Source organism: Ranitomeya imitator, chromosome 2 (assembly GCF_032444005.1).
Source record: "Ranitomeya imitator isolate aRanImi1 chromosome 2, aRanImi1.pri, whole genome shotgun sequence".
NCBI lineage: Eukaryota > Metazoa > Chordata > Amphibia > Anura > Dendrobatidae > Ranitomeya > Ranitomeya imitator.
Genome location: NC_091283.1, coordinates 784,784,046 through 784,801,960, shown reverse-complemented (window position 1 = coordinate 784,801,960; position 17,915 = coordinate 784,784,046). Strand labels below are relative to the sequence as shown.

The 17,915-nt window shown below is 43.2% G+C and overlaps 1 protein-coding gene across 5 annotated transcripts in view; it reads left to right on the top strand.

Annotated features, from left to right (window-relative positions):
- Window positions 1-17,915, top strand: part of FAM13C (family with sequence similarity 13 member C) — a 286,221-nt gene that overhangs the window by 256,321 nt on the left and 11,985 nt on the right. For 3 of the 5 annotated variants that reach the window (XM_069753560.1, XM_069753559.1, XM_069753561.1), the window contains exons 8-13: window positions 950-1,088; window positions 2,296-2,377; window positions 3,057-3,262; window positions 5,134-5,217; window positions 10,833-10,928; window positions 12,226-12,428. In XM_069753560.1, the coding sequence (XP_069609661.1) occupies window positions 950-1,088; window positions 2,296-2,377; window positions 3,057-3,262; window positions 5,134-5,217; window positions 10,833-10,928; window positions 12,226-12,428 (810 nt within the window). The remainder of the gene's footprint in view (window positions 1-949; window positions 1,089-2,295; window positions 2,378-3,056; window positions 3,263-5,133; window positions 5,218-10,832; window positions 10,929-12,225; window positions 12,429-17,915) is intronic. The other 2 variants (XM_069753563.1, XM_069753562.1) reach the window with 1 other exon arrangement.

Here is a 17,915-nt window from a genome sequence, read left to right as displayed (position 1 = left end):
CTTGCATCGGTGGGGGCGGCCATCTTCCTGGGGCCGCGCGTGCGCAGATCGAGTGCTCTGCTGCACGGGGCTTCAGGAAAATGGCCGCGGGATGCCGCGCGTGCGCATTAGAGATCGCGGCGGCCATTTTCCCAAAGCCGAGATGCAAACTCGGCTTTGGGAAAATGGCCGCCGCGATCTCTAATGCGCACGCGCGGCATCCCGCGGCCATTTTCCTGAAGCCCCGTGCAGCAGAGCACTCGATCTGCGCACGCGCGGCCCCAGGAAGATGGCCGCCCCCACCGACGAAAGGGATGACAGCGCAGATCGCGCGCTGCTTGTTCACCACTACGCCACTACGCCACCAACGTAAAGCTGAGGAAGAACCAGCGATGTCACCACGCCCTCCCGACCTGACCAGCCTGATTGACAGGCGAAAACGGCGACTTTGGTAAGTTATATCTCAGCATAGGTGGGGAATCGGGGTACACTACATACACTATAGGAACACACAGCGCAGGCCCTATTTAACAGTATTTATAGCTCAATCTCAAAAAACGGGGTGACAGGTTCCCTTTAAATAGCTTTTGGTCGATTGCTTTCCAGCTGATGGTTTTTTTCCCAGACCTACTTACACACAAAAAATCATCTTGTCCAACCTTACTTATGTTCTCAATCTAAAAACGTAAATAAATTGCTTTCAGACACATATGCAGCATGTCCGAGTCTACTTTTTGGGAATTGTCACCTCCATACTCTTTAGATATCTTGACAGTCCTGATGTAATCATCATGTTTGGCCAACATTGGTCTCGTGTGTGTGGTCATCTGAAAGGTTCGTAGAGGGCCAATATTTGGAAATACTCTATACTGTATACGACAAAGGAATTCTTCTGGAATATTTTCAGCTTTTTTCTAGTCTGAAATGGCTACTTAGAAATTGAAAAAAATATATTTTGTTTGCTTCAAAGGCCAAGAAGTTCATCAAGAGGGAATTGTGAAGATCCGAAAGAACCCATGACCGTTATACAACTCACCAAACAAATCCAGAACCTGAAGAAGAAGATCAGAAAATTTGAAGATAAGTTCGAGCTGGAGAAGAACTATCGTGTGAGTGTACTGGATCTGTTTTCTTGGAACAGAGTATGAACGGTGATTGCTTTAGTCAACAGTATCATAAAGTCTCCACAAGTGTGACCTCTGTCAGAGGGACAAGAATGCCTCTGTTATTCCAGCGCTGGCATAATGTCCTCCTGGCTCTGAGACAGGCTCCCTTTATAGAGTGCTTGCCATTTACAATAAAGGTCAGAATCGGTTGCTGTTTCTGTTCGTTTTACTTTTGCATGGTCACCATCCAAGACACATTGCTGTGAAACTTTCGAGGAACAGTTTTTTATTCCTGTAGTTGGAAGATATAATGGTCAAAGAAACCCCTTGTCGTAAGGTTCTCTGGATGTGAAAAAAGTTCAGAGAGGCTTTCACTTAGAGCACCTTGGTTGACTAAAGAATTCCTTCCCCTGTGCGGTAGATATACTGGGACTGGTGTACTGGGAATAGGCAATTATACAGTATGGGGAGTCAGAGCAAATATACGGATGGAGAGCAAGCCAAGGGATCGTCAACATCATGACTAGTGTAGAAACGTGATTCCAGCTCATCCAGTTGCCCCTATGCTCATCCACCTTGGGGCTCAGACACCGGCCTCGCCCTGGCCTCACATCAAGGAAAATAGAAAAAAATTGGAGTCCGGCTCAACAGCACTGGATTTTCCTTTTCCTTTTCTTTTTATTTTTCAAAAGAAAATATAGTGCATACAAAAGAAAAATTTACATGGTCGACATGACCCAGTCGACGCGTTTCGACCGCACTAGGCAGTCATACTCATGAGTAAGACTGCCTAGTGCAGTCGAAACGCGTCGACTGGGTCATGTCGATCATGTAAATTTTTCTTCTGTATGCACTATATTTTCTTTTGAAAAATAAAAAGAAAAGGAAAATCCAGTCCTGTTGAGCCGGACTCCAATTTTTTCTATTTTCTGTCATGACTGGTGGTTAGTGCTAGGCAAGAGGATCTTCCTGACCACTGAACGCTAATATTATACCAAAGATGAAATTAAAATGTGTCTGGTCTTTATATATTGTGTCTATAGATATATTGTGCATGCTTTGTTCATCATGGCCCAGTCCTGTAGACGTATCATTTAGGCTTTCTTATTGACTTGTAATGTATTTATTGAGATGGCTAGTATCATTCATCATTTTTTTTTGATCCACTCACTCAGCTGTTTAAAGATATTTTGCTTTGTCTGTTCTTCAGCCTTCTCATAGTGATAAAACGTCCAATCCTGAAGTCCTGAAATGGTTGAATGACCTGTCCAAGGCTCGTAAACAGCTAAAAGGTAATTTTTTTTCTCACCTGCAGTGTGTTGTGTTCATACACAGAGACAAAGCCTGAACTATCGGCTTATCTTCAGAAGCTCCTGCTGCCCGGACATACAGACTGCTTGGTTGGATGTCCAACCCTTTCTTCTCCATGAGATAAATTAAAGAGAAGCTATCATCAGAAAATGGCCTGTTGTTTAAATCAGGTTTTTGTGCTACATGTAAATTAAAAAATAATTTGTTGGCTTCTTAGTCATATTAGGATTATAAAAAAAAGGTATTAAAAAATACATTTAATGCAAAAACTTGTTTAAACAATAGGTCATTTTCTGATGATGGATTTCCGTTAAGGATTGTTACAAATCTGTGAAGTCAGGGTCAGCTTGAGTTCCAGCAGTTGGACCCTCACTGCTAACAAAGTGATGACAAATCCCTGCAGTCACTTTATGATTATTGCAAAAACTTGTAAGTTGAATTGTTTGATTATATACAGTATTTATAACCAATCTTAAAATACAAAAAAATGAAGATTTATTTTTTTCATGGTTTCCATGTAGGCAAACAATGTGCACCAATCACCACGCAGCTGCAAATGGCAAAATCACCCTAGATTTTTTTTTTTTAATCTACCGATATAAACAGTATATTCCCATTTCCATTCTATTCTCCACTGCATAAAATGTGCCTTTATTTCAGAGTTAAAGCTAAAATTGTCTGAAGACCAAAACGTGCCAAGAGCCACACCGAGTAAACCCTACGACGATAGATCGGTGGCATCTATTGTGGTGGAGCAGCACGACGTCACCAGCTCACCAATGTCCTCTGTAGAGGAAACAGTGGAAACGGTATGGAAGAGGCTGAAGGAGAAGAGGCAGTTACTCAACCTTCCTGAGAATGTGAAGGTACGGGAGACATTGTGGAGTGATGGTTGTGGCCTTTTCATTGTATTACATCACATATAACATCCACATCTGCGTGTAATATGCTTGGACTTGGATTGTTGGGGTTAAAGTTTAGGCAAAATTAATAATATAGATATATTTAATAATTTCTTGTAAAGGGCATGGTATGCAGTAGCCAAGAGGGCAGATAATGAAGTATGCCTCAACTATTGCCAATTTATATAAATAATATATAAATAATAGTACAAGCCCTCTGATAAGAAACCTGAGGGTCTTTTCAACTAGAATTGTGCAGTAGTTTTGGAACTTGATGAAGATCTCTGAGCAGCAGGAGGGAACTGGCCAGAGCTTGGTCCATTTATTATTTCTCAATGGAGCAGATGGTCGGATGCTCTATTCATTCTCTATAGGGCATGCAGAAAAAGCCGAACGTACCCCATTGGACATGCTATAGGGCAGTGTTCCCCAAGTCCGGTCCTCAAGAGCCACCAACAGGTCATGTTCTCAGGTTTTCCTTAGTATTGCACAGGTGATAATTGCATCACCTGGACAGGCAAGCATTCAATGACCTGTGCAATACTAAGGAAATCCTGAAAACATGACCTGTTGGTGGCTCTTGAGGACCGGAGTTGGGGAACACTGCTATAGGGGATGAATGTAGGAGTAGTCAAGCATTCACACTGCTCCAATCTAAAGGGAAAAAAGTTCCCCGTTCTGCCTATTGTTGTGGATCCTAATGTTCAGACCCTGCCCTATCAATAAGTTATTACCTATGTACTGGATGCACTTATTTGAATCAGATTATGCTTTTAAATATATCTAAATACTTTAATCAATATCACAACCCCTTTCACTTGAATGGAGGTTTGCTTCATTTCCACGTACATCGCTGTTCAGAGTAATTCCCAGACGGACTACTGCCTCTAAACACATAAGAAGAAGGCTGACGGCACTCACTAAGTTAAGACGCCCTCTCTATATCCAAGGAGCCCACTTGGAAAATAGCAGCAATCAAGTAAGAACAGCGTCCAATCCAGGTACGATTCGGCGTTTCGACCAGCAGTAGGTCTTTGGCAAGTATTACAAAGTACACGACAAAGGCCTACTGCTGGTCGAAACATCGTATCGCATCATGGCGGAATAAAGCTTTTTTTTCAACTTCTTCACCTGGACTGGATGCTGTTCTTACTTTCTTTTGAGGACTACTGCCTCTGTCTCTAATTTCCCTTACAAATCCTGAAGTGGTGGCTTATCCTGGTAGTGTGACTTTACAGCTTGATTTAGGAATACCTCTTTCAGACTGGTTATATGAGTATATTGTGCCTACTGAACAATACTAATTAATGGATCAACCACCTTACAAGAATTTGGCCCATTCTCTAGTGACTTTTTGAAGAACACACAGAATCCTTTTCAATATGTGGTCAATGTCTAATATTAACATATTATTAAAGGAGATAAAAAACTATGACTTTTTTTTCTACTAAATGAATATGGACACTTTTTCACCAATCCACCCACCTTGGCTTTGTAATGTTATTTGCAAAGATTGGATGGAAATGGTAAAAGTGGATTTTTGGCTGAAATATGTGCAGTGCCGTATATCTGGCCCTACTTGTTCTCTTCTGGCCCTCACCAGATACAGTCTATAGAGTAATGATACCACAGAAATGAGATTGTGAGATAAAAAGAAGGCCGGCTGAGTAATAACAAGCCAGTGTCATCCAATCACCCATATAATGCTTGGCCACGCTCTGCGATCAGCACGTGTGGACAAGCTAATCGGTGGCAGAATATTTGCTGTTACAGAACCTGATAATTCTTAGTATCGTAGTATCCTTCCTAACTATACCAATAACTTTTTTAACTAGGATATGACAAAAAAGCAAATGAATCTGGAAAAAATGAGTCTCCAGAAATGCCTACTGTATTTTGAGAATATTCATGGACGCCCAGTAAGTATCTGAGCTGTGGAGCTGTAGTGGCCTCAGCATGTGTGTTGCTGTTGGATGTTGTAGGCGGGGAACTTGTGTCTTTTTCTGTAATTTTACATATTAAACAGCTTGAAGTTTGCCAATAATGATGCCCCAAATACCATATATTCTATAAACTATACATGTGTCTAGCTGCTGCAGAAACCTGTGCGCCGAGAGCATACAAGCAAAAAAAACTTAAAGGGGTATTCTCGTCTCCAAGATCCCATCCCAATATGTAGTAGGTATAATAATAATAATAATAATAATAATAATATCAGTGTATACCTCCAATTAGAAATGTAGTATAGTTTTTCTGATTCACTATGTCTCTTTCCTCATGTGCAGGCACTGCAGGACCTTAGGTATCCATGGTTACAACCACTAACAACTACTGTCACTATTTCAAAGGTCATAACCATGGATACCTAAGGTCCCGCAATGCCCTGTACATGAGGAAAGAGGCATAGCGAACCAGAAAAACTATACTACATTTCTGATTGGAGGTCTTTTTTAATATTATTATTACACCTACTACATATTGGAATAGGATCTTGGAGATGGGAATAACCCTTTTTGACCGTACACATATTTTATGCTCTACTTTGGTTTGAAAATCTGCTTTGTGTTTTTTTCCAAACATGGTTTTTAAAACACCATAAGTTCACATGAGTGGTCTGATTTTCATCCAGAAAAAAACAGACGATTTTCAACTGTATTCTTTCTCATTTATGGCATAGCATCGTTTTTTATACATCAGCAGTTATTACAATTTACAAGCCCCCATACAGATTTGTTACAAAATTCCAAGGTGTCCATAACAAGCTGGTGATATATGGTGGCTTCATATTAGATTTCAGATTTCATTTTTTTTGCACACCCATAGACTTCAATTTATGAGTCTCATCCGACATACAAAAGAATCCAGTGTATGCTGACATTTTTTTTTCTATCAGCAAAAAAATGTGCTCATCTGAAAAGCCTCCTCACAGAACATTGGTCCTAGTGCTGTCCATGTGAGGTCAGTTTTTTTCACGGACATCACTTGGAACGAAAATATGGACGTACGTATGAACGTAGCCTTAAAGTGTGAACATTCTCGGGAAAACCCTATTCTGTCAATGACGGTGGAATTTTTCCTATCAATGACTGTATTATTTCATATCTAGACAGTGACTGTCCAGCTGGCTCTCTGCCTCCGTATGTTCAGATTTTATAAGTGCATATACATTTGTTTAGGGGATTGTTAACACAGCGGCTGAGAGTTGTAGAGGGAGCGCGGGCCGACCTTGAGAATGGGATTCTTCTTATTTATCCCGTTCAGTTTCTGATCGTGTGGCCTACTTCATATGGATGTATGTCCTGTCACAACTTAAATAATTCATAGGGGACTTCTAGGTTTCCACTTTTGCCTGACAGCTGAGCAATTGCTAACATTATAGAATAACTTTACATCTTTTTGAGCATTTTTTTTTTACTTAAAGGAATATTCCCATGTTGTACACTTACAACAGATCCACATGATATCAAAGTAGAAACCTCAGAACAACAAAAAAGGAAATGGGACTGTAGGTCTAGTAAGGGCCCGGACTGTACCCCCAACGGGGGATATGATGTGTACGAAGTGGGAAGATTTAGGGGAGGGGGATAGTCAAATCCAGGGGCATGGGGCTTACCTGATTGGTAGATGGGATGGTCCCCTGCCACGGGTATTTGAGGGCTTCCCTTTTGGGATGACCATCTTCTGTAATGGCCTTTGTATCCGGAACACCCCGCTTGCCCCCTTTTTTAGGTGAATGGCTTGAAAAATAATTAGAGATTTTCATAATTTGTCACCTCGGTGGTCGTAAAAGAAGGGGGGGGTTTGAAGGAGGTGGGTTGCACTGAAGGATGGAGGAGCCCAGTGCCGGGATGAGTGACTCCCATCGGTTTAAGGTTCTTACAGAATTGTAAGCGGGTCCCTACTGGGCTAGGTCTCAGTAGGACATTTGGGTACGAGCAACATTCAGCTGAGAACCCCCGGGCCGGTGCAGTACGGCTGGGGGGGTGGTGTGCAGGAGCGGTTTCGTTGCGGTATTAAGAATGGTTTTTGGAACCTTCAGTTGCCCCTCCTTTATGGTTAATATTGTTTATGTTTTGATATTTTTATTAAATAAAATGAGGCTGCTGTGGCCTTTATATCCAAAGTCACCCAGTGGGGTGTTTTATTTATTCGTTAATGGGTGGTAAGCAGATCAGGGTCTACTTATTGGGTTGTCTAAGGTCACACATTTCGAAGTCTTGCTGCAGTGATTGTTTTTTGTTTTTGATCAGGCAAAGTGTCCTCGGTCTATTCCCTGCCCCATCTCCTGGTTCCCGACTATTGCCACACACAGATGTCCTTCAGAAAGACCTCTCTTGGTTGAAACATTGGACCATATCTGTTTTGACTCCTTGCCAGATTGAAATAAATATCACTGCACCAAGACCTATGGTCCCATTTCCTTTTTTTGTGGTGCTGAGGGTTCTACTTTGATTAGTCTGGACCCTGAGTCCCTTCCCTGAGCACACTATATTTATTAGGACAGTGCTGCTGGACTTTCTCCTTCAGCAGATCCATGTGATATGCCATAATTATATAGCAGGCAAAAGTTCACCAATGGGACCGATATCTATCTGGAGAATGGTGTTCTGATATATAAGTGTACAAGATGGGAGTACCTCTATAATGATGTAGGTCTCATGCACCTGTCAGTGAGTTTCTCGTATGAAAAAAATCTGAGTTTTATCAGTGTTTTAAAGGTAACCTGTTACCCCAAAATCGAAGGTGAGCTAAGCCCACCAGCATCAGGGGCTTATCTACAGCATTCTGGAATGCTGTAGATAAGCCCCTGATGTATCCTAAAAGATTAGAAAAAGAGGTTAGATTATACTCACCCAGGGGCAGTCCCCGTCCGATCCGATGGGTGTCGCGGTCCGGTCCGGCGCCTCCTATCTTCATCAAATGAAGCCCTCTTCTTGTCTTCACGCTGCGGCTCCGGCACAGGCGTACTTTGTCTGCCCTGTTGAGGGCAGAGCAAAGTACTGCAGTGCGCAGGTGCTAGGCCTCTCTGACCTTTCCTGGCGCCTGCGCACTGGAGTACTTTGCTCTGCCCTCAACAGGGCAGACAAAGTACGCCGGAGCCGCAGCATGAAGACAAGAAGAGGACGTCATTGTAAGAAGATGGGAGGCCCCGGACCGGAACGCGACGCCCATCGTACCGGGACCGCCCCTGGGTGAGTATAATCTAACGTCTTTTTCTCATCTTTCAGGATACATCAGGGGCTTATCTACAGCATTACAGAATGCTGTAGATAAGCCTCTGATGCTGGTGGGCTTAGCTCACCTTCGATTTTGGGGTGACAGGTTCCCTTTAAACAGTTTCATCATTTTTTTTTCAGATGAGAATAAAAAAAAAGGTTTTCAACCGTCTTCCTTCAGTCCATGAAAAACACAGCACTTGGATGGCATCGGGATACTGCCTGATTATGTTCACAGATCCATAGATTTTCATCTCAGAGTTTGATGCTTGAATCAACATCCAACATGTCTTCGCGATTGTAGACGGAGCAATAGGACGTGTGAGCATAGACTGTTATACGTACGAGTGCTTTCCATGAAAACACAGATAGCATTTGTACAAGAAAGCTGACGTGTGAATGAGGCCTTAGCCTGTTCCCAAGGTCTAAACCCACAGAGCAGATTCTAGAGACCGGCTCCTGGCGTTTGTTCTAGTGGTGACATCACCCATCTTTGATGAACAAAATCAGCATTTTCCCCTAGACGATGAGCCGTCATGTCTGATTTAGTACATTTTTACATTCCCCATAAAATAACAATTCCAGAGAACTTACAACTTTGCATTCCCCTTATTAGTGGGGTCTGTCCCTACACTGACTGACACTGTCCAATCAGTGTTGATTGTGACAGTCTTGTGGTGAAATGCCCTATAGACTAGGGGATTAGTACTGCCCACTTGTCACTTTTTCCACACATTTCCAGGGTGAATATCAGAATAACCGCGCTATTCACAGTTCTTTTATACACACATTTTCTGAAACAGACAGGCAGACAGGAGAGCTGATCTCCATAAATGAAGCTGTCCTGAGAATATGGTTAGCGCGTACGTCTGAGCTGACCGCACGTGTCCTGACATGAACCCGCATGGTTAGTGCCAGACACTTTGATGGAAGAAATCAATACTGGCTGTCGTGTCCTACACTGCGCGTATGAATATAGATATGATATACGGAACGCCACCTGAAACCCTTCTTCTTCTTCACAGACATGATCTGTCGTCTATTCTTAAATCTTTCTAAGCCTTTGTCTACTGCTTACAAGGAGCAAAATCTATTAACCCCTTCCAGACATAGGACAAACTATTACGTCACAAAAAAGCATAGATCCGCAAAAGTCCAATCTATCAAGATTATTGAAATAAAGAAAAATAATCAATAATCCAGAATTGCAGTTACTCGGTCAACGGACCTCAAATGTAATAGATCGTAACAACATAAACTTACAGCTCAACACACAAAAAAACAAGCCGGAAAGATAAAGAAGTTATGGATCTGAGGAAATGGCGACACAAACCAATTTTTTTTTTTTTTTCGAATTTCAGATTTTTATTTTTCACCTCTTAAATTAAAAATGAAAACTATACAAGTTTGGTATCACTGTAATTGTGCCGACCTGGAGAATTGTGTTGCTATTGATTTGTGTCGCCTCTATGCTTGTAGAGGTTTTTTTTCACTATTTCACCAAATTTGGAATTCTTTTTCCCGTTTTTCAGTTTTTTAAATGGTAAAATGAATGGATTCATTCAAAACTACAACTCGTCTTGCAAAAATACAAGCCTTTATGTGGCTAAGGGTGCCATCACATAGAGTTCTGTGTCCCCGTCAGGGCAAACGTCTGAAAACCCTCGCAAAATGGGGTCCGGACGAATGCGTATACGGCCCATAGACTGTAATGGAGGCGACAGAACGAAAGTGCGCTTTGACGTGCATCATTTTCAGGAGTGTCCGCCTACAAGAGGCAGACATTCAGACGTAATAGATTGCGTCTTACTGTCCGCCTCCTGTAGGTGTACACTCCCGAAAAAAGTGCCCGGCAGAGCGCACGTCCTCTCTGCTGTAACCATTACTGTCTGCGGCCCAATCGGCCCGTGCGTCCTGACCCCGTTTTGCAGGGGACATGCAAGGATGTCCAGAGGGAACACAATGTGAAAGCACCCTAAGTCGACATGAAAGTAAAAAAAAGTTAGGACTCCTGGAAAAAAGGAAGGGGAAGAAAAGAACAAAAATTGGCCTAAGGGGGAAGAGGCTGAAGCCCAATATACGGCAATACTGAATATGTTCCATCAGGAGATTGATGATTTCCTTAGGATTGAATATGCTTCTCTGCTATGTGAGCTTGTGTTTTGTCACATCGGTTCCATAAATGTCATTCATGTATCCTTTGTGTGTTTCCCGTCTTACACCGTTGAATCCAATGATGTGCACTAATGTATCTGTCTGCCATAATTGTAGAACGTCATCATGCAGCGTGGTACGTGACAATGTGCTTTATATTTCAGGTTACAAAGCAAGACAGAAGCCTAATAAAACCGCTCTACGACAGATACCGGATTATTAAGCAGTTATTATCCACCGCCTCCTTGATTCCCACGATTGTAAGTCTCTCTACGTCTATTCTTTATACAGGTAGACAGAATGGTGGGGGAACGTTACTTTCTTTGCATGGGTCCTCCAAGATACTTGTAAATAAGTGTGACCTTGATGTAGAAGCTGTCAGGGTATAATAACTGAAATTCATAGCATTATTTTATCCATTCCTGTATACGTTAGATGTGTCTCAGATGCAGTAATCTTCAGTTTTATGAGCCTCCAAATCCCAGCTGAAAAAAGCAGAATTAATTTATAATAAAGTCACTTGCTGGCCAGAGGAAAAAAATTAAAAAAACATGGGAAACTGTCAGCAGGATTTTGCTGTGTAATCTGACAGTAGCATTTTGTAAGGGCAGACACCTTAATTCCAGCGATGTATCATTTAGTTTACTTGGTGCAGCAGTTGTGGTAGAATCATAGATTTAGCAGAGCTCAGAACGCTGAGCTGTGTATAACCCCGCCCACACCACTGATTGGCAGATTTCCGTGTACACTGTTTATCGACACAAAGCGGCCAATCAGTGGTGAGGGCGGGGTTACACAGAGCAGGAGGACTAGGAGGCACAAGATACCTAGTCCTCTAGTGATAATCTCCTGCTGATAAAAAACTGATTTTACTGAAACAGCAAAACACAACCCAGTAAGTGACACATCTCTGGAATCAGCTGGTGATAGATTCCTTATAAAGAGGAGCATCAGATGTCTGCACATCATGATCATTAGACTTGTTGTTTATTTCATTATCACTGGATTTGTCACCAGATTCTACAACATTATTAATGAGATCTCTTAAACCTGATCAGACTGGTGTACTTACTTTGAAAATCCAAATACATCCATATAAAAAGCTATATCATGCATGCCTCCTTTTTTTTAACCTTTTATGAACTTGCATAGAAAAAAGGTATACTGACCACTATCATTCAGCCAAGGCCAAAAGTAAATGTTTCTGGTCTCTGAGGGGTTTGGGGGACCTATTGATACATATAACAGATCTGAGAGAAACTGTTTCTTTGCATTCAGCAGAGAGAGAGAAAGCAGACCTGATGCCTATGAGATAACACTTAGTCTCAACATTAATGCCGCTCTTATTATATTAGACCTCTGTATCACAGCCCTTCATCATTTGCTTTTTGCCTTTTAAATGGAAGTTGACATTTTCATATTCGGCCCCGTCGTTATCATCCAGGGATCTCATTGTGTGCAGGAAGCTGCAGACCAGAAGGTGACGTGGCTGATAGTTTGGTGATGAGGTAAAAGCTAGAGGACTCGCAGATTAACATCATACTCTGTTACCTGTAGCATGAAGAGGAGGACTCTGATGACGACAGCGCCCCAAATTCCTCCAGTGAATTTGTAGTGACTGAAGAGCACGATTTGGCTGCAGACGAGCATCTGACGTACTGCAACGATGACCTGGAACCTGCATATGTTTCACCCCTGGATGAAAGGAGAAGCGTGCGGCAGCCTGCGCTGTCTATGTCCAACCTCCACGAAGCATCGATGTAAGTACAACTAGGATTCATACAGAACCATCGGCTTCATGTCCAGTCAGTGGAGCAGACAAAGCACTTGTAAGGTGTATGTATTTGTGTGTGCAACTAACTAATGTCCAGGTAAAGTAAGTACACCTTGAAAGTGTGCCAAGAGTTGAGGTTGGCATTGGATATGTTCATCCACCAATGACTCCTACACATTACTGTATTACACCTTGTGAGTTGCATGGAGCTGTGATAGGCCACTCCGATACTTCTATGGTCCCTTACCGTTCTTTAATTTGTCCCCAATTTCATAAGGAATCAGACGACTGCATCAGGCTCCATCGGATGCTATACGAATGAGCTATTCTTCTCTTCATGCATTATCTTCCTCCTGAGACTTCAAGGAAGACTGTCAGCAGAAACTGACTGTTCAAACCAAGCACAGGCACTCTGTGAACCCTTGTCGTGGCCAAACAGTTCAATGCACCTTCCCACCTACTTGTTTTCCATGTGTCTCCGCAATGCTCTTACTTGAATAACAGCACTGGTTTTATAGGCGCCAGAGGATAGCGGAGATAGATGGAAAACTATTAGGTGGAGGGTACACTGAACTGTTTGTTCATGCCAAGTGTGCGCTGACCACATGTGCTTGGTTTGAACAGTCATTTTGTGCTGACCGATTTGGTTTGAAGGGGTTGTCCAAGACTAGAAAAAACATGGATGCTTTCTTCCAGAAACAGTACCACCTCATTCAATGATTCAAAGAAGCTTTATTGGCAGGACCAAATACACATCAGTTTTGCCAAAGCAAGTGTATAAAGGCAATAGGGATAGGGACTGTGGGGATGTTGGGTAGGAGCTGTAGGGAAGGTGGATGGGGGCAGATCCTGGGTGGGGGCTATAGTCCATGGCCTAGGGGAGGTGAATGGGGGCAGATCAATTGTGGGGGCTATAGTCCATGGCATAGGGAGGTGGATGGGGGCAGATCCAGGGTGGGGGCTATATTCCATGGCCTAGGGGAGGTGGATGGGGGCAGATCCAGGGTGGGGGCTATAGTCCATGGCCTAGGGGAGGTGGATGGGGGCAGATCCAGGGTGGGGACTATAGTCCATGGCATAGGGAGGTGGATGGGGGCAGATCCAGGGTGGGGGCTATAGTCCATGGCATAGGGAAGGTGGATGGGGGCAGATCAATTGTGGAGGCTATAGTCCATGACATCTATGAATCGGGTTTTGCAGCTCAACTACATTCATTCCAGTAAATGTTTTTCTAATTTTTTAACCCCTTCCCAATGTAGGTACTTAAAGAAGTTGTCCACTACTCGGACAACTTCTCAAACCTACGCTTGGCCCCGATAAAATATAAAAGCTTATACTTGTGCCGGCGCCGTTCCCGCGATGTCATCACTCCCTCTCCTGGGGCTCCTGTACTGTTGTAGTGACACATGAGCCCGGTGCCCACAGCTCTGCCGTCACTGTCCTCGCCTCCTGTCGAATTGAATATGTAGAGGAAGTCAGATATCAGCTGCAGCCTGGACTTCCTCTTCATGTTCGATTTGTCCGAATTTGAAGACAGTGACGCCAGCACTGATTGGGCGCCAGGGTCACATGTCACAACACCGCACGAGAGTCCCGGGACCGTGAGTGCTGACACCACTGCGCCAGCATGGGAGGTGAATATAGGTTTTTTATTTTATCAGGGACAAACATTTATATGAAGAAGGGATTGTTCAAGTAGTGAACAATCCCTTTAATAATACATCTTATGACGGGTCCCCATGTATGGCGTGGACTAAAGAGCTGAGCCCAGCATATGCCTACTGCATTACACAGCTGACCGAGCCAATTTTTGCAATTCTGACCACTGTCACTTTATGAGGTTATAACTCTGGAACGCTTCAACGGATCCCGCTGATTCTGAGATTGTTTTTTCGTGACATATTGTACTTCATGTTAGTGGTAACATTTCTTCGATATTACTTGCGATTATTTATGAAAAAAACGGAAATATGGCGAAAATTTTTAAAATTTTGCAATTTTCAAACTTTGTATTTTTATGCCCTTAAATCAGAGAGATATGTCATGAAAAATAGTTAATAAATAACATTTCCCACATGTCTACTTTACATCAGCACAATTTTGGAAACAAAATTTTTTTTTGTTAGGGAGTTATAAGGGTTAAAAGTTGACCAGCAATTTCTCATTTTTACAACACCATTTTTTTTAGGGACCACATCACATTTGAAGTCATTTTGAGGGGTCTATATGATAGAAAATAATGAAGTGTGACACCATTCTAAAAACTACACCCCTCAAGGTTCTCAAAACCACATTCAAGAAGTTTATTAACCCTTTACGTGCTTCACAGGAACTGAAACAATGTGGAAGGAAAAAATGAACATTTAACTTTTTTTTGCAAACATCTTAATTCAGAACCATTTTTTTAATTTTCACAAGTGTAAAAACAGAAATGTAACCATTAATTTTGTTATGCAATTTCTCCTGAATACGCCAATACCCCATATGTGGGGGTAAACCACTTTTTGGGCGCACCACAGAACTTAGAAGTGAAGGAGCGCCGTTTGACTTTTTCAATGCAGAATTGGCTGGAATTGAGATCGGACGCCATGTCACGTATAGAGAGCCCCTGATGTACCTAAACAGTGGAAACTCCCCACAAGTGACACCATTTTGGAAACTAGACCCCTTAAGGAACTTATCTAGATGTGTGGTGAGCACTTTGAACCCCCAAGTGCTTCACAGAAGTTTATAATGCAGAGTCGTGAAAATAAAAATATTTTTTTTTTCCACAAAAAAGATTTTTTAGCCCCCAAGTTTTTATTTTCACAAGGGTAACAAGAGAAATTGGACCCCAAAAGTTGTTGTCCAATTTATCCTGAGTATGCTGGTACCCCATATGTGGGGGTAAACCACTGTTTGGGCGCACGGCAGAGCTCGGAAGGAAGGAGCGCCGTTTTGGAATGCAGACTTTGATAGAATGGTCTGCGGGCATTATGTTGCGTTTGCATAGCCCCTGATGTACCTAACCAGTAGAAACCCTCCACAAGTGACCCCATTTTGGAAACTAGACCCCCCAAGGAACTTATCTAGATGTGTGGTGAGAACTTTGAATGCCCAAGTGCTTCACAGAAGTTTAGAATGCAGAGTCGTGAAAATAAAAAATATTTTTTTTTCCACAAAAAAGATATTGTAGCCCCCAAGTTTTTATTTTCACAAGGGTAACAGGAGAAATTGGACTGCAATAGTTGTTGTCCAATTTATCCCGAGTACGCTGATACGCCATATGTGGGGGTAAACCACTGTTCGGGCGCACGGCAGAGCTCGGAAGGGAAGGAGCGCCTTTTTGGAATGCAGACTTTGATAGAATGGTCTGTGGGCATTATGTTGCGATTGCAGAGCCCCTGATGTACCTAAACTGTAGTAACCCCCCACAAGTGACCCCATTTTGGAAACTAAACCCCCCAAGGAACTTATCTAGATGTGTGGTGAGAACTTTGAATGCCCAAGTGCTTCACAGAAGTTTAGAATGCAGAGTCGTGAAAATAAAAAATATTTTTTTTTTCACAAAAAAGATATTGTAGCCCCCAAGTTTTTATTTTCACAAGGGTAACAGGAGAAATTGGACCACTAAAGTTGTTGTCCAATTTATCCTGAGTATGCTGATGCCCCATATGTGGGGGTAAACCACTGTTTGGGCGCACGGCAGAGCTCGAAAGGGAAGGAGCGCCGTTTTGGAATGCAGACTTAGATAGAATGGTCTGTGGGCGTTATGTTGCGTTTGCAGAGCCCCTGATGTACCTAAACAGTAGTAACCCCCCACAAGTGACCCCGTTTTGGAAACTAGACCCCCCAAGGAACTTATATAGATGTGTGGTGAGAACTTTGAATGCCCAAGTGCTTCACAGAAGTTTATAATGCAGAGTCATAAAAAAAAATATATATATATATTTTTCCACAAAAAGGATTTTGTAGCCCCCAAGTTTTTATTTTCACATGGGTAACAAGAGAAATTGGACCCCAGAAGTTGTTGTCCAATTTATCCCGAGTACGCTGATGCCCCATATGTGGGGGTAACCCACTGTTTGGGCGCACGGCAGAGCTCAGAAGGGAGGGAGCACCATTTGACTTTTTGAGCGCAAAATTGGCTATCGTGTTTGGAGCCCCCCTGATGTACCTAAACAGTGGAAACCCCCCAATTCTAGCTCCAACCCTAACCCCAACACACCCTTAACCCTAATCCCAACCTGATCCATAATCCTAATCACAACCCTAACGATAATCACAACCCTTACCCCAAAACAACCCTAATGTCAACCCTAACCATAACCCTAATCAAAACCCTAAATCCAACACACCCCTAATCCTAATCTCAACCCTAACCTCAAACCTAACCCTAATCCCAATACACCCCTAATCACAACCCTAACCTTAATCCTAATCCCAAACCTAACCCTAATCCCAAGCGTAACCCTAATGCCAACCCTAACCCTAATACCAACCCTAATCCAAACCCTAACCCTAATCCCAACTCTAACCCTAACTTTAGCCCCAACCCTAGCCCTAACTTTAGCCCCAACCCTAACCCTAGCCCTAAGGCTACTTTCACACTTGCGTTGTTTGGCATCCGTCGCAATCCGTCGTTTTGGACAAGAAACGGATCCTGCAAATGTGCCCGCAGGATGCGTTTTTTGCCCATAGACTTGTATTGCCGACGGATCGTGACGGATGGCCACACGTCGCGTCCGTCGTGCACTGGATCAGTGTTTTGGCGGACCGTCAGCACAAAAAAACGTTCAATGTAACGTTTTTTTGTACGTCGCATCCGCCATTTCTGACCGCGCATGCGTGGCCGTAACTCCGCCCCCTCCTCCCCAGGACATAGATTGGGCAGCGGATGCGTTGAAAAACTTCATCCACTGCCCACGTTGTGCACAATTTTCACAACGTGCGTCGGTATGTCGGGCCGATGCATTGCGACGGCCCCGTACCGACGTAAGTGTGAAAGATGCCTAACCCTAAATTTAGCGCCAACCCTAACTCTAAATTTAGCCCCAACCCTAACCCTAAATTTAGCCCCAACCCTAACCCTAAATTTAGCCCTAACCCTAATCCTAGCCCTAACCCTACCCCTAGCCCTAACCCTACCCCTAGCCCTAACCCTACCCCTAACCCTACCCCTAACCCTAGCCCTAACCCTACCCCTAACCCTAATTTTAGCCCCAACTGCTCTTCTCCTGCCGGCCGGCAGATGGAGACAGATGGCGGGCGCACTGCGCATGCGCCCGCCATTTTCTTTTGCCGGCGGCCAGGAGGAGCAGCAGGAGGACCCAGGGACACAGGTGAGTATGGCAGGGTCCCCGAATCCCCCTATTTCTCTGTCCTCTGATGTGCGATCACATCAGAGGACAGAGAATTACACTTTGACTTTTTTTTTTTTTTTTGCGGTCGCCGGTAAACAGTTAATTACCGGCGATCGCAAAACAGGGGTCGC